The sequence below is a fragment of the Wolffia australiana genome, chromosome 12, assembly GCF_029677425.1.
Source record: "Wolffia australiana isolate 7733 chromosome 12, ASM2967742v1".
Classification (NCBI taxonomy): Eukaryota; Viridiplantae; Streptophyta; class Magnoliopsida; order Alismatales; family Araceae; genus Wolffia; species Wolffia australiana.
Window position 1 is genome coordinate 11,861,691 of NC_135846.1, and position 24,961 is coordinate 11,886,651.

At 41.7% G+C, this 24,961-nt stretch overlaps 2 protein-coding genes across 4 annotated transcripts; both read right to left on the minus strand.

The window, feature by feature from the left end:
* Nucleotides 1-935: 935 nt before the first annotated feature.
* Nucleotides 936-3,340, minus strand: LOC144710581 (putative pentatricopeptide repeat-containing protein At3g49142). Of its 2 annotated transcripts, XR_013583340.1 has the most exons (2): nucleotides 1,283-3,340; nucleotides 936-1,128 (listed from the first exon to the last, which is right to left on the minus strand). XR_013583340.1 is itself a non-coding variant. In XM_078584391.1 (1 exon), exon 1 carries the CDS (start codon nucleotides 3,140-3,142, stop codon nucleotides 1,607-1,609), a length of 1,536 nt encoding a protein of 511 aa, XP_078440517.1. In that variant the 5' UTR covers nucleotides 3,143-3,340; the 3' UTR covers nucleotides 1,104-1,606. The 2 variants fall into 2 exon arrangements, 1 of the variants encoding a protein (XP_078440517.1); XM_078584391.1 differs by having other exon boundaries at nucleotides 1,104-3,340.
* A 5,885-nt stretch (nucleotides 3,341-9,225) lies between these two features.
* On the minus strand, nucleotides 9,226-16,963 carry LOC144710133 (myosin-1-like). Of its 2 annotated transcripts, XM_078583808.1 has the most exons (22): nucleotides 15,906-16,963; nucleotides 15,719-15,820; nucleotides 15,491-15,634; nucleotides 15,253-15,403; nucleotides 15,137-15,164; nucleotides 14,115-14,280; nucleotides 13,943-14,006; nucleotides 13,776-13,789; nucleotides 13,618-13,702; nucleotides 13,261-13,364; nucleotides 13,041-13,179; nucleotides 12,829-12,947; nucleotides 12,597-12,749; nucleotides 12,417-12,506; nucleotides 12,265-12,342; nucleotides 11,991-12,149; nucleotides 11,287-11,481; nucleotides 11,014-11,219; nucleotides 10,802-10,940; nucleotides 10,477-10,606; nucleotides 10,248-10,394; nucleotides 9,226-10,186 (listed from the first exon to the last, which is right to left on the minus strand). In XM_078583808.1, the coding sequence occupies exons 1-22, from the start codon at nucleotides 16,218-16,220 to the stop codon at nucleotides 9,591-9,593; spliced, it is 3,324 nt and encodes a 1,107-aa protein (XP_078439934.1). In that variant the 5' UTR covers nucleotides 16,221-16,963; the 3' UTR covers nucleotides 9,226-9,590. The 2 variants fall into 2 exon arrangements, with proteins under 2 accessions (XP_078439934.1, XP_078439933.1); XM_078583807.1 differs by having other exon boundaries at nucleotides 12,829-13,179.
* Between the last annotated feature and the right edge of the window lie 7,998 nt (nucleotides 16,964-24,961).

A 24,961-nucleotide genomic window follows, 5' to 3' on the forward strand; every position in this document is an offset into this window, starting at 1 on the left:
GTCACAATAGACTATCCACAAAACAATATAATAATATTGAGAAGTGTAAAATTAGTGTTTAAGGAAGAAGGTAACACACTATATATTAGGTCGTGGACTTCTCATGTCTTGAATTTATCTGTGCAAGATGGAGTGAATTTTTTTAATTTTCAATGATGATTGACAAAGGCTTCAATGTGATGGTTGATGCTTCACTTTGAAGTACGGGCATTGTGGTTGAATCTCCTATCTACATAAGATGAATAATAAATGTGATCAATAAGTTCCCTACTAATATAAGAACTACTGTAAATAATTGAGTTAACAAACTACCACAAACTATCAAACTACCACAATAAGTTCCCTACTTATGTACCCCGACAAAGTTCAATCCTAAATGTTAGTTGGAGTCCTTACAATTTAGAAGCTTCTAAAAGAGAGTGCAGATGACATCTTGAATGGAGCCGATCAGAAGTCCTCATTGAGAAGCAAAAAGTGGGACATATTCAATATATTTGCTCAATCATTATGGCCTTCTGTGATTTCCCAAAAAATTATTTTGCACCTCAAATTCAACTTTATGACCAGTTTTACAAATCTTGATAAAAAAGTGGAAGGTAACATGGATTTTCAGGATTCATGATCATCAATTATGCCCCAATTGAGATGATGATCCGGGCACTAAAATATGTGATATTTCCATAAAAGTATGCATGAATGTGATTCTCAACAGCTACACAGACACCTGGCCAGTGAGGATGAATCTTGGTCCTCGTAAATTACTGCAGCTATTATGGATATGCCCTCGGAGAAGAATCTGATGTAGAGGACCATAAAAAATATGTGAATTCCCTAGCCACCTATATATGTACCAGTATTCCATGATAAAAGAGAAATTGGGAAAGTGGGCCTTAAGGCATTTGACTGTTGAAATAAGAGTATTGTAGATAAGATGCATCTTAGGCAATCCATTGAACTGGTGGAACCATAATGGTCAGTTCTTTTCACAAAGCTTGCAGGTTTAGCCGAGGATTACATTGCATGTAAGTTGACAATAAGGTTTGGCGGTCCCAAGACTATCCAGTTTTTTAGCAAGGACTTACACCTTATCTAAAGTTTAGTCATGTTCCAGTCTGGCCTTGTCCGGTCCTGTAGATTAATCAATGTGAAAGTCAAAGAAGAAATGTAAAAAAAACTATATGAAAGAAAAAGAAAAGAAGAGGAAAAGAAAAAGAGAACAATAAGAAACAAAGAAAGTAAGATGATGATAAAAAGAATAAAAGAATTCACACCCCCCCCCCACCCATCTTCCTGCCAGTGCTCCCTGAACCACTCCCTCCTCGAACTGAATCCAGACAAACCGGCAGATCCACCCTGAAACGGCCTACCAACAGTCCCGGTTCAATCTGGTCCGACCGGTCCCCGTTCCTAAATAATGGCAAACCCTTGTCACCAGCACGCCCTCAGATAGCAAGGACCAATCCAACTAAGAGTTGGAGTCAAGGTTTACAGAACCCAACAAACCCTGCATGTCCAAAGGGGCAGCTTGGGGTTTCTGTAATACCAGGTTCCACAGGCACTGACCAGACTTCTGGTTTCACTAAGCAGATCGCCATGGGAGCATAATTTAAAGCTCATCGTGGTGAGTTCTCAAGTGCTTCTCCAACCCCTCCAAAACGGACCGAAGCTCAGACCTCCCTTGAAAGATCCCACAGTCATCCACCAGGAACTCACACACAACCCCATTCAACTCCACCCAGCTCTTCCCAGGCCTCTTCCTGATCCTTCTACTCTTCATCGTCTCCCTGATCTCCCCTGCATCATCCCATCTCCTTCCCTCAGCATACAAGTTCCAGAGCAAGACCCGGGCTCCGTCGTCGTCCGGCTCGAGCTCGATCACCCTCCTTGCTGCCATCTCTGCCAATCTTCTCTCCCCATGAACCAGGCAAGCACTAAGGAGAGACCTCCAGAGCACTGCATCCGGCTCAACCTCCATGCCAGCAATCACCTCCTCAGCCACCACCAGCCTACCTGCCCGGCCCAGCAGATCAATCAAACACCCATAGTGCTCAATCCGCGGCTGAATTCCATAGTCCCTGCGCATGGCGTCGAACCAGGCCACCCCATCCTGGACCAGTCCTGCATGGGCGCAGGCCGAGAGCACAGAGACGAAGGTCACAGCATTGGGCACCACTCCGGCATGCAGCATCCCTTGGAACACCCGCAGAGCGCCTGCGCCATCGCCGTTGATGGCCAGCCCGGAGATCATCGTCGTCCAAGCATAAACATCCATTGAATTCCTCCTCTCTTGGAAGACCACTGCCGCCGTCTCCGGCCGCCCGGCCTTGGCGTACATGTCCATCAGTGCATTGGTGATGGCGGCGTCTTCCGCCGTCTTGCAGGCCACCCCGTGAACGCAACGGCCGGGGACGAGCGCGCCGGCGTCGGCGCAGGCCGATAGCGCGGTGGCGATAGCCTCCAGGCCCGGACCGCCGGCTGTGACCATCTCCCGGAACGTCTCCAACGCTAGGAGGGGGCGGCCGGCGCGGACGAAACCACTGATCATTACGGTCCACGCTGAAGAGCTTCTCTGAGGCATTTCGTCGAACAGGTAGCGGGCAAGGTGGAGGGTGCTCTCCTGCTGGGCGTAGGCGTGGAGGATGCTGCCCCAGGAGATGGCGTCTCGGCTGGGCATTCCGTCGAACAGTTTTCTGGCCTGGGGGAGGGCGCCAACCCGGGCGTAGGCGTGGACGAGGGAGTTGCAGAAGGCGGTCTCTCGGTCGAGGCCAAGCCGGAGGGCCGAGCCATGGAGGGACCCGAGGAGGGGGAGGTCGCCCAGGCCGGCGGCGGCGGAGACGGCGGCCACGGCGGCGAACCCATCTGGCCGGAGGCCCGAGTCAGCGATCCGCCGATAGGCGGCGGCGGCCGGGCCGGGGTGTCCATGGCGGAGGTGGAGGTTCATGAGGCAGGTCCATGAGATCAGGTCGGGGGAGGGGATCTGGTCGAAGACGCGGACCGCGTCGGTGAGGCGCCCCGAGGCGGAGTAGCCGGCGAGGACCCGGCACGCCAGGGGCTGGTTCTGGTGCGGGAGGAGGCCGCGCCGCAGGCCACGGGCGTGGGCGGCCCGCAAGGAGTGGGCGGTGGGGGTCACCAGACCCGCCATTTCTGGAGCTCGGCCTGGCCGGGCTTGACCTCGACGAGGAGGCTGGCGTCGTCGGCGAAGCTCCGGGCACGCTGGTCCGGGCCCTGGCCCATCTCCCCGGTCATGGGCGCTGCCGGCTGTTCACTTCTGTGCTTGTCTTGGATGACCATGGCCAGCTTAAGTTGGCTAAAATCAAGAAGAACAAGCAGGGAGAGGGAAAGAGAGAGAGAGAGAGAGAGAGAGAGAGAGAGAGAGAGAGAGAGAAAGAGAGAGGAGGTTTGATAATAAGAATGTTAATCTTCAAAAGTTGGATGTCACATTGGTTTGTATTAGTAATACAATATAGTGTACGGAAATAAAGGGAAGTTACTGTGTTTAAATGTTGACCAAAATCAAGAAGCACAAGAAGGGAGAGGGAAATCGAGGGAGAGAGAGAGAGAGGAAGTTTGGTAATATGATTGTTAATCTGCTAAAGTTGGATGTCACATTGGTTTGTATTAATAATACAATATAGTGTATGGAAATAAAGGAAAGTTAATGTGTTTGAATGTTGACCATTTTAAGAGATTATAAGGACTAGATCTAAATGAATCCTAATTGTCTGTGTTTCCTATCAAGGATTTGATTCTCGCTCTCTATCTTAGATCATGTCTATGTTTAAACTTAGATTTAATCATGTCTAATAGTTCTCTTAACAAATATTGGGTATGTGTTCTTTTGTTATTAGCTACTCTTCTGTTCAAGAGGAATGTTGTTGATGTGGCGCGCACTGACACACTGCCACGTGAGTTGTGAATAGTTAATTTGTAATATATTTAAATAATATACTATGATTATTTTCTTTTTGTCTTCCTCTCCATGGTGACACGTGGAGCGACGAGAGCCATCGATCATAGATGACACCGAAGAATCTCAGCCAATGATTGCATTAAATGCTTGGACGAGTCAAAACCCTAACAGAATGATGTGATGATGCTGACGAGCTCAAGGAGATGGAACGATTTAAATTAAATCAACAGCTAGGAATTATCCAACTTCCAGGCTTGATATATCCGACGATCCAGAACTCGGATTTAGCTGAAATTTTAAGTGCAGCTTCATCTTTCTGTCTTCTATCGGTCCATATGGATAGAGGACGAAAAGATCTTTGTAGAAAATACATTTAAGCTCACTTTCTCTTAGAGAGGTAGATTGAAATAAAGTAAAGTTTTGAAGGTCCATCAGGTGTTCCTTGGTGTCTCTAGTGCTTATAGAGCTTCTAGTTGTTCCAAGAAGTTCAATTTTTAATGTGATTCCGAACAGACTTTGAACAATATTAATGTAGTCTAATATGGCTAACTTCTAGTGTTCAACTAGATCAAGTTCAAAAAGTAACAGGTCTGCCTTGATTTGAAGAGTAGGGATGGGGGTGCTGATCACTACCCCCTAACATCAGTGTGCTTCTCCTCTTCTCCTCTGTTCTGGAAAAGATCCGCATCTTCCTCTAATTCCTCTGGCACAGACTTGAAGCTCTTGATATCCTATGAGATTTTCAGGACGTTTGGATCTGTTGAGCTGCTTTTATCGGTCTATGATGTGGCTTCCTTTATTGCAGCAAGAGATTTACAGCTACCTCAAGACTAAAGGTTTAGAATTAATAACTGGATTATAGGCTCATAAGATAAGACTTTTCATGTTCATCTACCAAGAGTAACAGTGAATCTCACAATGGTTCATCACTAATCTCATGTGAGACACTAAGGTTTCTCTATCATGATGTATGCAATAGATTCCAACTTCGCCCCTCTCTCTTTAAGAATTTCAACACACTATCATAAGAGATCATTCACTTTGGTCACTCCATGTCTCAGAAATAGTTGGCTTGGGCTTGTCTTCTTTCACAGTCAGCATGATCAACAGCACATGACATGTGCCTATGAACTTACCTCTTCGGCGCTTATTGAAAAAAATCTAACTGAATTATATAGGAAAATATATCTAAGAAATTAGAAAATAATCAAGATCATGGGCTGGATCGTCTCCCAGCAAGCGTTGATGTTAAAGTCTTCAACCAGATTTCATAGAATTTCATAAAACAAATTATATGGCAATATAGAGGCATTTGTACTGTAAGGTGAAAGATATGATCTCTGTATTAGTGGGAAGTCAAGCTGCCTTTTGAACCCATGAGAGATATTTGCAAGAAAATATAAATATATGATTTTAAATCCTGACTTGTTAATGATAAGATGAAAATTATTTCCTATGGCATTGATCTCCAGAATTATATAATATACAAAATGAAAATTATTTATAGAAGATAACTAAATCAAAAATAAATCCACTCTAAGGGACACCGGTCCCCGGGAACGGCTCCATTTTTTACAAAGGAAAATTAAGGCATTAATATTAATGTTGTTGTAAATTTAATTTACCTTGATCAAATAATTTTTTGATTTATCGTTCTTACTCATGTATGTCTATTGGTGTGTGAGGTCATATACGATGAACACATTCAACAATTTGTGGAGATTATATAGATATGATTTTTTTCTGTACAGCTTTTGGAAAAGGAACTTTCGTAACGCACTGTAATAAAATTTTTGACTCTGGTTCAATATAGTTTTTAAAATTGATGCAACTTTATGTGATGGCGGCTTCTAAAAGTTGTTATATGTTATAATAACATTTAAAATATGTTCTGAAGACGGCTTTGTAGTTTCACTGAATTTGGGTAATGAGATGATTGTTAAATTATGAAAATGATATTAAATTCACCAATTTTAGATATTAGATAGACATTAAATTTTAAATATTTTTTATGAAGCATTTTTTTAAAGACAGATTCAATATAATTTTCACAATTGACTCATTTTAAAAGTATCCTATGATGTGACAATGACATATAGCTTTTATATCTTATAAGAGAATTCAATATACGGCCAATATAAAGTTTTTGGATAAAATACCTTCAAATAGAGGTTTTTGGTAAAGTCTCCCTTCAATTAAGAAATGATTGTGTAAATGGAGCATTAGATTTTAGCAAAAAACTGGACGTTCAACTTAATCAATCATCAAGTCCAAGTCACTATCCTCTTTTGTATGCTTGATATAATTTTTGATGCCATCCTTAGCTTGCCACCAACACTTCAACATTAGTATTAGGTCAATGTTATAGGACTTTTAGTTAATGATGGCATAGTGTAAAGAAGAGAATCACTCTGATGGTGCACGACACATGGCAGCGATAGGAATTCAGTTCCATCCTTATATGCCTAAGTATAGTGAGAGACAAAAATAAATCATTTTTCTTTATTGTTATGACTTTATGAGACACTCAATGTCTAGATGATATGACAATGGCATGACATCGTGTGAGATGTGATGGGACAAGAGACCTAATAAACTGCCCCTCACCCTATGTCCTACCACAACCAGTGCGCACTCTCTGAGACGTAGGTATGGGAATATCCTTGTCTGACGTCGAACAAAAAGGGAGAAAACCTTGTTCACGTCCATGTAAGGTTTGTTTGTGAATGCTATGCTTTTTGAAAAATGGAAAAAAAAAACTCTTGATGCAGGATGACAAGGACTGACATGGGTTGGATAGCCTAATCTAACTAGAGATGGATAAAACAGACCACAAATCAACACAATTGATTTCGAACATTTAAATCCGGTGAAAATATTGATGGTGCAGCCCCTTTCCTTGGTCGATAGCAGGAGGACTGTCTTACAACCACCATGGTGAAAAAAAAGCTCCAAATCCAATATCTCGAATGGTCGATCACTAGAAGATTCAAACCAATTCAACTAAGTCCGACGGTGGTGGAAAAATACACGAGAAACATTGTATGAGAAACACCGACACCAAAGAGGGAGAATGGACCTTTGGCACAAGAGAAGTGTGAAGAGGCGATGTAGGAAATTCTCGGCATATAGTTGGTGGGGGCGAGTGACGTGCACTTTGATAGGGTGTCGCGGATCCAACTGTGCAGTCAGTTGGCACGGGGGTCAAGGGGGGGAGTCGCCCCCTTGCAGGGTTCGGGGCAGCACCTGGAAACCTAAACGGTAAACAAGGCGCTAATGTAGGATGAAGGGTTTAAAGCACATTGATGTAGAATGGGGCACAGGTAGCGATTGCGCACAAGGAACCGTGCGGGCGGTGGTTACGCTCAGTGGCAGAGCGAGTAGGAGGCTACGTACGTGGTAGTCGTGCATGCAGCGGGCGCAGGCGGCCGTGCACGCGGCGGGCGGGCCGGCCGTGCACACTGTGGGCAAGCCGACCGTGCGTGTGGTGAGCGCAGGCAGTTGTGTGCCCAGCGTACGGGGCGGACGTGCGCGATGTGAGCAGGCGGCGTTGTGCGCGATGGGCATAGGTGATGCTTCACGCAAGAGGAGGCAACGACGAGTAGGCGACAAAGCAGGTAGGGAGGCCTCCTCTCAACGGCAGTAGCAGCGGCAAGAGGCAGCGGCGGCTATAGGAGGCTAGGGCAAAATTCTCTTAGAAGAAGAAAAATCAATTGCAAAAGAAAATCACCAAGTGGTCCATTACTGCATTAGCCTATGTATAGGCCTTGGAGGAAAGAGAAAATATAAGATAACTGTAAAATTCAAATCTAATTTTAAATGATGCTCGGATCCTGGTTCTAAAGTTGACGTTGCCAACGTGTCATGACACGGGATGTTTCGTGCGGTAGTGTCACGTCCGGTGATAGTGTGTGGTCATGTGTGCCATCAACTCAATTATCAGAAAGTGAGAGAGAGGGAGCAAGGGAGGGGAGTAGGGGAGAGAGAGAGATATCGTGATTCCCCCTCTTTCTCCCTGATATTGTAAAAGAATTACAAATATTATTGTAGAGTAATGAGGTAATTATATTGTAAAAAGCATTTCCTCGAGAATGTCACCTGTTAGCGAACCGTTGGTGAACCCATTCGGATCCAATTTTTCACGTTCGTGCTCGTGTTTGTTTTCGCGTTCTCAAACAAACAAAATATTTTTTCCCATTGCTAGAGAGATGTGTCAAACCCTACTTGCAGGCTATTGTTGAGTCCATCTAAGGTTCAGCAAATAACATCCATCACAATGACGAACACATGACAAATGATGTGTGAGGAGGTAGTGACATTGATGGATGACAAGACGGATTAGTTGGTGACAGATGATGTGACAATGGAGGGCTCAAACAAGTAACATGGTAGGACGGGCATCAGGGTTTACGGTGGTGACAGGTTTTTAAATGATCAATAAGAGGCTATGACATGTATTAGTTTATATGAAATAAATAAAAAATAAAAGCTCTCTCCTTCTGGCCATCTTCCTCTCCTTCCCCCTCTCTCCTCTCCCAGTCTCCCTATCTTCCTCTTCGTCTCTCTCAAAATGCTGCACCAGATTTTGAGACAGCTAATATCTGAAACAATATTGGATATTCTCATCCAGCCACTGAGACGAAGATGCATGCCAATATCAGGACGTATAACAACATTCAATATTGATTATTGTAGCAACCAATATCCCATATTGTCATCCAACATCTACATAAGGAATCAACTGAGAGGACAAGTGTCACCACATCAGTATGCCCAGCACTCTTAGCTCTACTCCAACAACATATAAGCTCCCTACACTTCCAGCTTAATGTTGGTCATTTCTTGCAACAAGAAGCAAGATATCTCCATTGCTCAAGCCAAAAACAATAGGATGGTAAAAGGGCATTGAGCAAAAAACTGCTAGGGTACCACCAAAGAGCTCCCCAAGCTACACCACTAAGACAGGATTGGCCACATGTCTGCTGGACTGAGCATCTACATATTGGGCACCAACAACACCATAGTTCCAGCAGTCTACATTGACAGCCAGTCCTAAGATCATGTACTGACATAAATGTCCCTTAAACCCCTCACCAAGAGACGACGTCCTCTATCTCCGTATGTTTAACCTCGGCATACATGCCCCTCGACACATTTTAGATGGCTAAGTCTTCTGCCACATCACAGGCCAGCCCAAGGACAAATCACACCAGAGACGGTGCAGGCAGATAGTTATGCGGCAATAGGCTTCAGGGCCAGATCACGGCTTGGAGGGGGCATTTCGGCAGAGACGAAAGTGATGCTTCAATGCGACATTTCCACAAATGCAAGGTGGAGTATACGCTCCTGCTCCTGCCCAGGATATATAATAGCATCTAGGGACAGGAATTCTGTTGAACAATTCTGTCCTGGTAGGCATGGACCAGGATGTTACAGATGACAGTCTCTTTCTTATGGAGGAACCGATGGGAGAGGTCACCCGTGACGATGCCGGTAGAGTTAGCAGCTACGGCACCCAGACTTGGTTTAGCATAGCAGAGGGACGTTCATGAGGCAGGTCCGAGAGACCTAGCCTAGTGACAAGATCTGGTCAAAGATGTGGAGGCCTAAGGCAGAGTAGGCCGTGAGGAATCAACATGTCAGGGGAGAGCCCCTGTCTCAGCGGGCCCGCTGCGGGGGGTCACCGGACCCACCATTTCTTCTTGGAAGAGTCTTCGGAGGCACCAAGCTTGAGCAGAATGGCCTTGGTCTCCCGCAGTCGGTGTCCAAAGTCCTTTTTCCAGGCATGGAATGTGAGCTTGAGGCGGCGGAACTCACGGTCAGGGTCAAGGTCAATCTCAGCCTGCCCCGACTTGACCTCAACGAGCAGGCTGGCATCATCAGCGAAGACCCTGGAACGCTGGTCCAGCTCCTCCGTGAGCCGCCCAATGACGGTCAGGCCCAGGCCCATGTCTCGGGTCAGGGCCACTGCTGGCGGGGCGGAGGCAAGGCTACGACGGGCAACAGAAAGGCTTGATTGGAGGGAGCGCATCTGCAACTGCCACGTAGCCTCCATGGACCGCATCTTGTGCTCGTACTCGGACCACCGGCTCTCATACTGCTGCAGCCGCTGGTGCAATACCTCATTTTCCTCTTCTTTCTTCCTCAGCCCCAACTCAGCCCGCTGTACCCGCTGCTGCAGCTCTGTCAATGCAGACATAGGCACCGCCGCCGCCCTCTCTTGCTGCGCGTTGACCTCTTTGCGACATCGACGCCTTGCGTTTTCTCCCCGGATTCCTAATCAATGACCATGTTAAAAACGATAATGGGGACTAGGTCAACACAAGAGGTTACTTACCAGACTGTAAGATCAGCGCAGCAGCACAAAGCTTGAGAAAGTTTCTTCTTGACTGTTGACTTCTCCATTTGGTCTGGATGATCATGGCTAGCCTGCGTTGCACCGACATCACCAACCGTAGGCGCCTTGCTTGCTCCCCCCTGATAACTGAAAACAAACGAAAATCAAACATCAAACAAAGCCCTTGATCAGCTGATGAACACCATGAAGACAGAGGGAGAGAGGATACAAGACTGTAAGGAGATGGCCTGGTTCCTGAGAAGCTGATGCTGGCGGCGGACGACATGGCCTCTGAAACAGCTCTGGAACCTCAAGATCCCATGAAGCACAGCATTTCTTGCATCTTCCAGTGCTCCAATCTGCATGACCAGAAGAATAATGAGGACGTGGATGCGGACAATGATGATGATGATTACAATAATGATGCTAATAATGATAATTGACAAAGAGGATGATCATCCCGGTGATGGGGATGGGAATGATGATCATGCTGACAATGATGATAGTGATGATGATGATGACAATTAAAATGTGAAAATGCTCTTCTAATGCACCTGCCCGGCACGGAAGAACAACTTGGTGTAGCCCAATTGATAGGAATCAGGTGGAATATTTAACTGCTGGAGAATCATGACACACACACTCAAGGGGCTGCCCAGTGCATTGCTGCTGTGGCGGAGCAGGAACCCGTACCTGAGAGGCAGAGGGCACCGCATCAGCTAACTGTTTGGAGGTTAATGGGAGTGAAGAATAGTGTTTACAAGACCTGCTTGCAAATTTCTGGTGAGGTAAACGGGTAGGGTAGCCCGACCGGGAGATACGAACCACCTCCAAGACTCCGCAGCACCGTAGTTGCCGGGCCACGAGGTCCTGATCATAAGCCCCCGGGGTCTGCATGCTGTTGGGTTTAATGCACCGGATGAAGTGGGGGGTAGTGCTGTCCAGGCGCTGCATCAGCTGGAACAGTTGACCCTGCCCAGGAAAATAGTTAGCGAAAGGCCTCCACTTTTGGGTGGTGAAGGGCATGAATGATAAAAACCTTGAATTTCATTGCCACGCTGAGTCGTTGGCCATCAGCAGCACTGGATCGGCGGGGTTGGCAGGGAGGTTGACTGAGCATCTTGGATGCAAAATCCTTGGGAAATCTGTGCATGCATGAAGCCAGGAGCTGAATGCAGTCTATATGTAGAAGGTCCCTGTTTTTCTCCAAGAACCCCGATGTGTCATAGAGAACCTAGGAAGACAGAAGAACAGAGTTTTTAGCCCATTTGGTCTAGAACAAAGTAGGGTTTGCTGGAAGATGACTAAATTGTCGTCCTCATCGTCATCATCATCACACGCACCTGTGAAGATGGTAATTTTGTCATCATCAACCCAGTCCCAGATGAGTGACAATCACGATGATAGTTTGTCACTTTCATAGTGATCCTGACAAGGACAAAGAGGTTATTGTTCACCATTATTGGTGATGACAAAGAGGATTCATCTTCACCAGGATGAGGACGAAAGGATTGTCACCGTCAAGATTTCCAGGCTGCAGGTAGGATGACGATGACAGTTCTCTCATCACCACCTCTCGTCACTCGCCCTCTGCCAACCTCACTCAGATGACGATATACAATCATTAAATCAGCATCGTTATTCCTATGCACCCAGGATGGCAAGGGACAATGAGGACAATGGTTTTGAATGACAATGACCGTAGACATCCACAAACACAATGCTGAAGTAATAAAGATCTACCTCTCCAGCATAGTGACGAACACCAAAAGTTCTCCCCCGCTCGGTACGAAAGAAGGAGTTTGAACCCAAGTGCTGCCGAAGTTTCTCCGCAAAGGTCAAATCACTCCCATTTGGGAAGGTAGATTCTTCATCAAGAAGCGTCAACAACCCGAGTGGTTTCTGCACAAATTCCCAAATTAGTTATTCACACATTAAGATTTTCAGAAATGGCCGATTGTTTGATAGCTAAGTGAAAAGAGAGAAAATGTGCATTGGTATGGTAAGATCATCAGACCTTCTCAAATAAACCAAGGCAAGCTTGATTGTCCTCAAAATCTATTCTGCTCCAGGCAATGCCGTCTTGAATGTATTCCTTAAAAAGACAAACAGCGCTCATTAGATGTTAATACTAATGAAATAGGTGACTCTCCAGTAATTATCAGATACCTCCTGCTCCAGTTTAAGAAGATGCCGGTTGAAATGCTGTTGCAGCCTTTCATTTGCATAATTTATGCAAAATTGCTCAAAACTGTTCTTCTGCATAATGACACAAAAAGTAAATCCGATGGGCCAAGTCAAAGACAAGAAATCAATCTGGAGCAAAGAAAAAGGGTATGATGTAATTACTTCAAAAAATTCAAACCCGTATATGTCAAGAATGCTGATAGATCTCCCCGTGGGACTCTTTCCTGCTTGAATTGATTTGTTTATCCGTTCAACTAACCACTCGAATAAACTAGCATAGAGAGACTTCGCCAAAGCATCTCTTGAATCCAAAGCCTTAAAGCAGTAAAAATAACTGCAGTTATAAAGCCATTAATATGAAAAGATAACGGTTTTATTTGGGAATTTCGGCAACCTGTGACAACGTAAGCTTCTGGACAATATCTTCAGACCCAGCCTTCATTCTTCGAGTGCAGAGTGCCGATCCAAGATTGTCCACACTACAACCCAGGAGGCTAGAAACAACACTCAAAGCTGCAGAGAAAATTAAAATTTCATTACAATTTGATTTATTAGAAGCCAAAATGTAGAGTTCAGAAAGGACAAGATTTTGAGGAAAAGAAGTACCTTCATCATTCAAGGTGTCAACGTGGTCATCATCGTCAACAATCCTAAATGTAACATTGCCCAGCCACAATATAGCAGCAAGAATAGCAAATATGTTGTACTGATCCTCTTTGCTTACGTGAATTACTTCAAATGCATTCTGCATGATCAAAAACAATATACTCAGTCAAAAATACTACTCCCAAGTTCGCTAAGGGTTAATTTAAGCTAGTAAAACAACCAAGAGCGAGTGAAATCTTTCAGCATCGTCAACTCCAGAGATAGAGAAACAGCCGCCCTGTTTAAGATACTCGTAGTCCCCAACAGCCTTAAGATTCAATTTTTCTGTGGACATGGCAAAGAAGTTATTTGGCTGTAGCAGATGAAGAATAGGAAAAGTACGTGTAAATAGAAATCATGAAAGGGCTTGTCCTCTCATTGATCCCCAAGATATGGGGACCCGTGATGATCCCCAACCCCTATCAGGGGTATTTGCTCATTTTCCCTTAAAATATTTGTAGGCCGATCAAGATATTGAATTTGGTAGGAGATCAGGTTTATTTCACGGGAAGGTTCATTAAATAAAGCTTATCGGCACCTTTCAGATCAGAAGGAGCACCATGGCAGAGCTGATAAAATACGTGATATGACCGTTCACCGTCTGCACATTGCACCACTCTTGACTGTACAAGACCCAATAAAAAGATAAGTTGCATGATACAAGAGCAGAGACTATAAAGATCATGAAATCATTACCTTCTCAAGTAAGACTAGCAATCCGACAAGACCAAAGTCCACAGCGACCGCAGGGAAAAAACCAAAGGCACCAATCACAACGAAAATTGTCAGCAAAATGATAAAAATGATAATAGTTACCTTAAAATATTGGAATATAATAATAGAAATAATTTAAAAAATCTTACAAGTCTGAATCCTGGCACTAGATATTTTTCCATCCCCACCGAATTGAATTTCAATCAATTTACCCTGTAGTTTAGAAGCAAGAAGAGCTGAAATGTGAATCGAGATGATAGGTATAAACTCGTGTCAGATGATTAATTTTCTGATTTTAGTTAGATGCTCTTATGGGCTTACAAATCGACTAGAGTTATCGTTCCTTGATGTTTTTGCATTTCCAAAAGCCTCAAGAATCGGATTTGTCTGCAATATCTCATACTCGATTCCGCCGCCTCCTCCCAGAGAAGCCAAATACTGCATCGTTATCTTTGCAGCCTCAGTTTTGCCAGCTCCACTTTCACCACTAGATCAGAAAAATAAATATAAGCACTAACAAAGACGGTACACCCATCAAAATATGGCAATCTCTGCGCCAAACACTAGAGGAAGCAGGTTTCTTACCAATTGGACATCACTCATTAGAATATTAGGGAAACCTTAAGAGTGAGTTCATTGATAAGTTGTGTAAAAATCCATTAGTAGTTTAAAATTCAATAAACATGCCTGTCATATAGTCTGTGGACGGATGAGGTGACGTGATCCGAAACGCAATTATATGACATGGTGACATCCTCGCACTATGTCATCCCTCCTCTGCCCTTGAATAGTATGGTGATGGCCATATAAAATCGTAATAAATCCTTTATCTTAAAAATAAAGTATTTTTTTTTAAATTAACTTTCCAAGATGCGAGTCTCATCGTCACTGGAACACATCAGCATGTTCCTTTTACCCGTCATGAGGTTGGGAAGGTTGACGGGACATAATAAACAGATGATATGTCGTCATCCGTTCGTGGACACTGGTCTCTCACAGAAGACGGATAAAATGCTCTTAATTTTGGCTGGAAATACTATTATCATGTCTAATCTATCACAGAAATTGCAGAAAAGTCCAAAAGAACGGGTTCCTCAAAGCAATTAGAAGTATCATTTTCAGAAACTTAGGTTAACGAATTGAAGGAGAGATTATGAAGTGGATTATGAATTTGAAAACTCTTGCGCGACCTGTTCACATCGCTCAACCCCATAACCGAAGACAGTTAAAAGGGGGCGAAGAACACGGCATGAGAAGGCCATCAAAATATAAAAAGAAAAGCAAGAAATGGAATGAATTTAAATACAAGAAACATGAGAAAAACAATCTCTAAACTGACAAACCTGATGATAATTGATTGATTACGCTCATCTGTAAAAAAGTAAGAAAGAAGACTGAAATTAGAGAACGAAGACGATCCGACAGGACATGCCACGATAAGAGAAGAGAATATCGCCACCTCTCAACATTTCACAGAATGCTGCGTCAGCAATCGCGTAAACATGCGGACTGTCCAATGATCCTGATCGGTAACCTTCAACGTATTCGTCTCCGTACAGATCAACCTCCTTGAATGGATTGATAGAAACCAAAACAGGCCCCGCTTTTGTCTAGCAACACATAAGATTTCTCAAGAACATGAAGATAAATTAAATAGAAAGATGTAAGTTTTCAGTCTGTACCCCAGAAACACTTACATATATCATATCTTGACCGTATCTATATTCAAGATTATACAGAACGGACGGTTCGTTTAGGTAGCTGAGCTGCATAAGGTCATTGACTCCATCCAGAATATCAGGATTTGCAGGTAACAGTTCTTTCGCAGACACACGCAAAACCTGGTAAATTTCGAAGAAGGCTTTGAATAAAGTTGAGTTCGAAGAACAAAGAAATGAAGTAAACATGTCCAATAGACCACTAACTTCGTTATCAGGAAATCTGATCTCGTTTTCTTCCCCCGAAGAAGAGAGCAACTCGCCCAAGACCCATTCACCATTTGACAGCTTATGCCACACTTGGGGCCTCTGAGGAAGAAAAACATGTACAATTACACAATTCGCAACAGCAGATGGTGAAAGAAAACACGCTTAAACTGGGGAAAATCGTTACCTTCTTGATGGCAAATGATTGTGTGCCACTCCATCTTGGGTTCGCTTGATACCGCGAAAACGGGAGCGAACGAGAGGGCGGAGATTCAGGCAAAGGCGTCGCTTCAAAGAGCACATTGTCATTCTGAATGCTGCCGCCGTACGGCGAGTCTTCGTCTTCATCCTCGCTACGGCGCCGTTCGACCGCAGTTTTCAATGCCGAAACTCCGGAAAGATCGACCTTCTCAAAACCGTTTTCCTCCTGTTCTAAAATCATCCTAGATTCATCCGCGTTCTTCCACGGTATCTTCACCGATGCCACATTCACAGATACCATCGCTTCCAATAGAATCCGAATTGACAAATCTCCTCACTATCTCATAACGATAAAACAGTAGGAAAAGGATTCCACAAAAAGAACAAACACATTGTCGTAACTGACAGCGCCGGATCTAGAACAAGGACGGAACCATCGCCAGTAGAATCAAACGTTCATTTCAACAGATTCCACACTAAACGCCGAAACACGGGAGAAGATACAGTTACCGATCGAATAAACGAATCAAGGCAAGCAGACAACGGAATGATATCTGAATGATTTTGAATGCAATCTTCAATCTCTGCTCCACCGCTTCCCCCGGGAGCTATCCTCCTCACCGACGAGCTTCAAGTGAATGGCAGCAGAGAAGAGGAGAGAAAGAGTACTTGAAATGTAAGAGAGAGGGAAGCGCAGAGCAGAGCGCTTTTTTGTATTTCAGCCCCTTTTTCCACTGCTAACGTGTTAATAAGCACGCATACACAATTAAAAATAGTAAGCGGGTGCCATAGAAAATCGAGGCGAGAATTCAATGACAACCGTCGGATTAAAATCTCACGCTCGGGAAAGCATTTATAGCGCGCGGTTCCCCGTGATTTGAATATTTTCCTTCCCCCGGCAATTAAAATCAAAATAAAATTCCCGTATTTACGCCTGGGCCCACCGGGAATCATCGGATAACTTGGCGGGAATAAAGGACACGTGGCGACCGCCAGTTTTTTGTCCCGATCTCGGATCCGGAACCGCTGGTTAAGATCCGAAACACCGTTTTTATCGTGTGGACGGAGATTTAAAATATTATTTAATTCGGTGTTTGGACTTGAGAGAGTGGCGGCGGAAAGCGACGTGGCAGGCGGAGGATCGGACACGTGGAGGACAGGCAACGCCAGCCCCGCCACTAGACAAGAGGGCCGGTGGCACCTAATAATCATCCAGCGGTATCCAGCGGGATCGATTAAATCGGGAAGGAACATGAAAGAGGGAGAAAAAGGAAGAAACTTTGGTAAATATGATTCCAGTATAGTCTAGCTCCGGCCAATCACCCGTTGACCGAGCTTCATCTGGTCGTTGACTTTCCTGATGAATTCTTCAAACTGACGGTCCATCTCGGTGTGATCTTCTTCTTCTTCTTCTTCTTGTTTCTCTTCTTTCGGTTGTTCTAAATTCATCTCCTTCTTCCGTCGCATGATCGCCATCCACGTGTCGTCCATGGACGGTCGATCTTCGTCCTCCGCCGGGTCGTGCTCGACGGCGGCGCCGCCGGTCTCCGGCGGGGGCGGCGGCGACGGCGGCGGCGGCGGCGGCGGGGGGGATGTTTCGGGAAGGATCTTGGGTGGGTCCCAGGAGTGGTGACGCGGGACGGATTTGGCGTCCCGGGGGAGAGAGAGGATGACGAATATGATGAAGTTGATGAAGAGGAAGATGCAAGGCGGAGAGAGATAACCGCGGAGGGAGGAGAGGAGCGGCGGGAGAAGAGGATAGCCGACCATCGCGAGATAGACGGCGACGATGGCGCCACCGAGGCTAACCCCGAGCTTCGCAACCAGAGACGAGCTCCCCATCGGAGAAGCTTCTCACCGGTCCATCCCGGCCGGGGAGAAAGAGAGAGAGAGAGAGAGCTAGAGAGAGAAAATCGTAGAGAGAGAGAAAGAGAGGAGGGGACAGGGAGACCCACCTTGTCAAGGCTAAATATGCGGAGGACGATGCATGGCCGGATAATGGGCTTTTGGGCTTTCTTAATGGGCCGCACGTGCGAGGGCTTTCAATGTAGCTCATACAGGCTGTCGGTCTGGACGGTGGCGGCTTGATTTTCTTCTTCCCTGGCCCACGCACGTGCCAAAAAGTAGAGAGAGAAGAGCTGGGAGGGTGAAGGGAATGCCTGTCTTGAGAGAGGGGATGCAGCGTAGAAGCTACGGCTGAGCCTGTGAGGATGTCTCATCTGTCTCTCTTTTGTCTGTCAGAAAGCAGAGTGACCATGGAGGATAAGCCTGGACTGGTCGTTGATACCAAAAATGAGATGGTCCATATGGTCCACTAAGTCTGATCTGGCCAAAGCCTAGTCTAAGTTTTTGTCTGTATTCCTCCCCAAATCAATCTCTCTGTGACATCATGGCTGTTTTTCAGAGACTTGGAGTTAACTCGGTAAGTCAACTCATCTGTCCCATTGTCCCACATTTTAATGTATTTGGAATGCCCTCTGGTCTTAGTTTACATGTTTGCATTATTTTTTTCTGTCAAGAAATGATGTGTGCCTCCTCTATGAAGTTAACATCGTAGTCGTGATCGTGGATTAGGTTTTGTGATTAGATTAGGAGGAATGTCATCCACATAAAATATTTGATGCCAGAAAACAATCCGCCTGTCTGGAAATTTCATCAATTGGTTACATTATCCTCATTGTTTTTGTCAAAAGCAACCCTACCTTTGTGTTGATATCTAAATTTTGTACCCATGTCCTATCTCTCACATGCATCTTGAGCACCCACATTCAGTGTACCACTCGCTTCCCAACCAGATATTTTTTGCACAAAGAAAGAGTTAATAGATTCCTTCGAAATAGTTAAAAAGAACAACCCTTGTGTATAGAAACACAACAGAAATAACCGTAATTGTAGAAGGTAAAGCCTTTGTTAGTAGACTCATTAATTCAAAGAAATACAGAGAAACAAATTTCAGAAATCAATGTGCAAAAGGAAATTGTTATATTTTCACTAGTGTAAATTAGCTTGAGATTCTTTTTGTGTTAAAAAGAACAAATGTTGTACCTAGAAACACAATGAACAAACGTTGCACCTAGACCTGGTCGGCAAAAGGCCCATCTCAAAAGGCATATGGTAAGTCCGATGAGAGAATAAGTCTCCTTTTTAGGAGGGAAGACCTGAAAGATTAATTTCCCACGTGGTAATAAAATCGTGCAAATGAGGGGAATAAAACAAAACAAAAAATATCTGTTGGAAATCTTATCGTGGGAGATTGTTTGCCATCATGTGTGCTGGAATGTCATGATCTCTGATCTTCTCGATAAATATATCACCATATATCAAAAAATCAAGAAAAAATGAAAATATATGTTAATATACTTCATTCAGTCATTGAGTTTCTGATAATTCGCCAAAAAAAAGAATAAAACCATCGATAGATATGCTCACACGATGGCCTAAAAATATCTTATCCAAAGCAGTCCCTGCCGTTTTCCATATAATAGCCATGTATTTTGCTTGTATCGTAAATAGAGAAATAATGGCCTTTTGTGACATCAGAAAAATGACCAATCATGATTATGCAGCTAGTTATAGATTTAGCTTTATAAATATTTCTTGAATAATCAGAGTCCACATAAAAAAGAATTATTAATGGTGGTTACTTCAAAAGGTAAACATACACATTATGCCCTGCAATAATGCTTGAAAATACATTGAATTTCACATTTGATGGAATAATATGTCCCCCAAGCCAATCATACATTAAAAATCTCATTTAACATTAATTACTATAAATCATCTTCGTCATTATGCATATGTGATATTTATAATGAAGTCCAAGGCAATGGACGATGATAATTAAACTACAATGAAATCATATTATGGTGATTGCTCATTTTCAAACGCATGTCCTATACATTCCTTTACGTAGCATATTTGATAAGGATATCCAAATATATAGATATAATATTACTATATATTCCATCATGTGGGGAGATAGTTTATCCACTAACCATTTTTTTGAAAAATTCTAAGGAGATACATCGGATGCCCTAAATGTTTCATTGAAATTATACGTATTAATAACCTGTTGATGATTTTATATCCAAGATCCAAACACGTAAATTCATGTTATTGTTGTGTAAGTGATCATTTGACCTGATACACAAAGAACATGGTATTCATAGATGATCATAACTTTCAATATGACCTAAAAGTTCCTAATCATGGAATTCCAAACATGCTTAGTCTGGATGTAATAAGTCCAAATTCCAGACGCGAATGACACTCATCAATAATACGTTCAAATTTAGGGTTTTATGTCGTTGTAATGATTTTCCACTCAATTCTCAATAAATAATATAGGGTAAGTTGGGGTTGTTCCACTGGAAGCAGTAATTAAATTTCATAATTTTTCTAGGCTTGTAAATAAAATGAATAAGCTCACGAGTCAAAAATATATTTTAAAGATTTTCTGGGTTTTATAGAGCTTATTTTCAAGTGAAAATGTAGGAAAATGATTAAAAATAGTTAGATACAATTTATCGTGTATTTATTCAATATTATAAATGAGAATGTTGTTTTAAAAGTAAACTTTTTTTATAGAATAAATTTACATGCAAAACAATTAAAATTATAAATAATCATTTAAAATATTTATATAATTTATTTTAATACCAAAAACCTATAATTTAATAAATATGATTTATATATTTACTTATTTTGTTGGGTGGACATGTAGGAGTGGACTTTGGGTCAAATGGATTATCTGGTCAACAAGATCCCTGGAGATTTACATACTTGGGTAAGTTTTACCTAAGTCAAGATAATGGAATGGGATAAGAACCCCCTGAAGTAGAAAAAAAACAGACCAGGATTTGAATATGTATGAAATAAAATGTGATTTTGGAAAGGTAAATGGACAAATTTTCTAATGAAATTTTGAGCAAATAAATTAGAGATGTGTACAGGGATTGGAGAGATAAAATTTTGGGTTCTAGATAGCGAGAATATAAAATGAGCACATAGAAAGATAAATTTTTGCAATAGGAAGGAAATGTATGGAAAATAGATGATAATGATGATAAAACTTTAGGTTTAGGTTCCTAAAGTTGTGATACCTGTGTCTTCAGTCCAATCACTCTTGCTAAACTTGGATCCTTATATTTTTTTGGGATCAAGCATTTTTCTATGCAAGCAAGGGACGAGAAAAGGAAGATCGCTTTAAAACACATAATTCGACCAGAATCATGGAGAGCCTTGTCATGTTGGCTAGCCATATTGGGTATGATGTAAAATGCCCTTCTATGTTTTTCCTTCCTCTTTTCCCATTGGTTGAATTTGAGTTTCAAGAACTCCTCCGTTTTAAATCCATGCTCCTTATTAAAATGAAATTTAGAGAGGGTTGTGGATGGATCCAGGACATGGCCCGCAATTCCATAACTGCTCCTTTGAATCCCAAAACCAATATAGCTCCAATTTTTCCCAATAGTCCAAATAAATAGCTCTAAAAACTACATCAGATGCTCTAGCCCATTGATATTCACCTAATTTCATTTATTTTCATTTCTTCACACATAGATTTTGAAAATACTCACAAGTGATAAAAAAAATAATCACAAGTGGAAGTCAGAAAAGGTTAGTTAGAATACCCAAAATGTGCATGAAGTGGTACTTATGCTGGAATCTAAAAATATTCAGATAATCTAGCCAATAACATAACAAATTAAACATTTAAATGCTTAAATTTATATAGAATTCATGTAATTGTAGACACCTCTGTTGTGTTATTCGTCTGCATGGCAATGCAGTGCTGATGATCCCATGATGAGTTACGGAAACATACACATCTTAAGGCCAGATTTGCATAAATTTTCTGATATTATCCTCGTATTCAATCGGAATTCTCATTTCATGCATTAAATTGGTCTTCTTGTTAAAATAACACATTTTAATGCAAATTTTACATTATTTAGAGGCCCATTAATTCCCATTGAAAATATGTTTATAACATTATTAAATTTAATGTTTTGTTCCTCTCTCTAGTATGTCATTATATATTTTACAGGGCCGAAGTCAAATTTAAAGAAAGAAAGTAGAACATAGATGTATACAATTGGTTTGCAAAGAGTGCTAGATGTGGAGCCCTTCGAGTGTAGCTGCGCTCGAGCCCACTGCAGGCAGGCAAGCGTAGAGTGCTTGAGTCAATCCATGAGTAACGAGTACCAATGCAAGAGTGCTAGCTGCGAAGCCCTTCAAGTGTTTTTGATCTCGCGCTCACTACAGGCAGGCAAGCACATAGTGCTCAAACCCGCCCATGACCAATGATTGCCAATGCACAAATGAAGATCCACTCAAATCATAACACGAGGCCGAACACACAATCCCAATAGAAGGCCCTTGTACAGACCAAAGTCAAAGGTTAGAGTGTATACCGCGTGCACACATGGATATGATTTATTTTGTTCAATTCTTTTTTATGCTTGAAATTTATACTGAGCTTGAGTTTATAGAATTTTTTGATAAGCGATTAATGATGTTCTTTTAAGTTTCATAGTCGTACTTGATAGGCCAAGTATAAATTTAGAAATAGATTGTGGTCTGTTAGTCCGCAATCTTATGAGAATTATAAAAAATATTAATGGGGTTGGACCGACCTGGCCCAAAGCCCATGTCATATTGGGCCAGTTTTAAGTTAACCGATATAATCAGAATCATCCAATCTTCTCAATGATAATATGACGGTGAGACCTTGATTGAATTCACTTTTTTTTTCTTTATATGTATTTTATTGGGCGCGATAGCTGATGAGGATGGATGGGCCCTTCAACAAATGAGTCACGCAGACACTTGCAGACTAGGCCCGCTAAAGTGGACAGTTGACATGGTAGGTGTACATCAAAAATAAAATGGGTGAAAGCTCTATTCTGATTTCAACCAAAGATTAAAGCCTTAGAAGGCCGATGGATCTTAAAATCACTCTCTTTCAGTTGACATCGGAGGCCCTTTAAAGGTCTTAAAAAGGGTATACAACCCTTAATTTCCTATCTCCCAACCAAGATCTTGTTTGGAGCTCATCTTGCCAATTTAGAAAGGGTGAAAGCACCAAAAAATATTGGTTCACTTGAGAAGGCGCCTATCGAGCTCCATATTTTCCTGTATGTGCACCGACACAAAGGATGATTGAGATGCACATCAACATCATAGGGTGGCAAATGGCAGAACCAACCTCAACCGTCCAAATCATGGCACAAGTCCAAATCATGGCACTTGTGGATAGATCCCTTACATTCTATTATAGTATGCATTCGCAAATAAAGCTACCTCTATTCTGATTTCAACCAAAGATTAAAGCCTAAAAAGCTCAATGGATTATAAAATCACTTTCTTTCAGTTGACAGTATGAGAAATTATACGATGACTTTTATACTAATTAAATGTCTATTTGTAGATCCAACAATTTGGACAGAAGGAAAACGGGAATACAAAGATACACACAAAATTTCAACCCAAAACTTCTGGATTTAGGCAGAGCAGTTCAATGTGAATCATTCTCATCCCTCTAGGTTTTTCTCTCCTCCACTTTTCTCTCAATGGACTGTCATCATGCCAAAAAAGTTTTGGAAATCTAGAGAAGTCAATAAATGCATTATATTATCCTAAAAAAAATAATTTTTAATTCTTATTAACAATAGAAATATATACTTTGACTTGGAAAAGGATGTATCTTCAAATTTAATGTCAGAAAATTCAAAAAAGTATAATTTAACTGATGAAATTATGTTCTTCGTGAACACGAGATCAGGAATACATAAGAATACTAAAAAACCATAAAAATAGAATACCATACTAAAAATATATTATAATCATTTAAGCTCTATAACAGGGACATGTTTTCATTGTGTGCAAATAAACATCCAAAACTGATTATACTAATCTACTAGTTAACATGATATGTAGATTTGAAAATTCACATTAGAAAATGTAAAAATAATATAATGAGTGAATCAATGCGTGACATAAAAGATCACATTTAAATGAAAATAATATGCAGGATAGTTGTGCCAAAATGAAGATAATTGTCTTAAAATCCATATGTTTGGATGGCTAAGATATAGAGAAAGATAAAAAGAGGGAGATATACAAATGGATATGTAGATTTGAAATAAATTTTTATTGTTACGGCAAATAAAGCTTGGGGAAGAATAAAAATACAGGAAAAATTAGAATTATAACCTAGAATAATAATGGAAGTACAATAATGCAATAATTCTCTAAATTCTTTCAAAACATAATTCAGAATTATCGACTTAACGTTAGTAAAATCAGTGCATCATACCTTTGCAATTTTATGAGCAAGAGTAAGTGTATCAATAAAATGTCAATATAATTACTGTAATGTATATCATTGGGAACAAGCTATCAATGGACATACGAATTGACAATATGATATTTACCAGTCTATTATACATTCATAAAAAATGTATACAGAATATTTTTAATGGCCATAAAAAGTAATATTTTGTGGGAAAAATCAAATTATATGACGACAAATTTTTGCATCGAAATTGTGCCGATTTATGATTAAAATGTACATGATAAGCATTAGGATGAACCACAAGAGTCATTAGGCAACACATCAATTGGTGATGCAAATTAAAGGAGAGAAATTCATGCAAGAAGAATCAGTTTATTTTACATAAAATAATTTTTTGTATATGAATTAAAATTCACAAATAGGTTGTTCTATCATTGTGATGAATGCATATTAGATACTACTTATATTGACCATATCTACAAGTAAGTGAATTATGGATTTTAAATTAATGTGATGCATTATTCATTTGACCTTCGATTAACATTTTTCTGTTCACAGGAAACACAAGAAAATATTAAAATAATTTTATGTAAGACTCGAACATTCAAGTCTTATTTAGAAATGCGTATGTATTCTCATGTTAAAAAATGGTTCATCTTAAATAATGAATCTATGAAGGTGCAGGTATGAGAGGGAAATTAATTTGTTGATATCAATATTGGTGTAAGTAGTTTGGCACTCAT

Coding starts and splice junctions, on each gene's coding strand:
- LOC144710581 (XM_078584391.1), bottom strand. CDS start 3,142: ATGGCGGGTCTGGTGACCCCCACCGCCCACTCCTTGCGGGCCGCCCAC.
- LOC144710133 (XM_078583807.1), bottom strand. CDS start 16,220: ATGGTATCTGTGAATGTGGCATCGGTGAAGATACCGTGGAAGAACGCG. Junction 15,821..15,905: donor AATCATTTGCCATCAAGAAG/GTAACGATTTTC, acceptor TTTCTTCCTCAG/AGGCCCCAAGTGTGGCATAA. Junction 15,165..15,252: donor ATTCTGTGAAATGTTGAGAG/GTGGCGATATTC, acceptor ACTTTTTTACAG/ATGAGCGTAATCAATCAATT.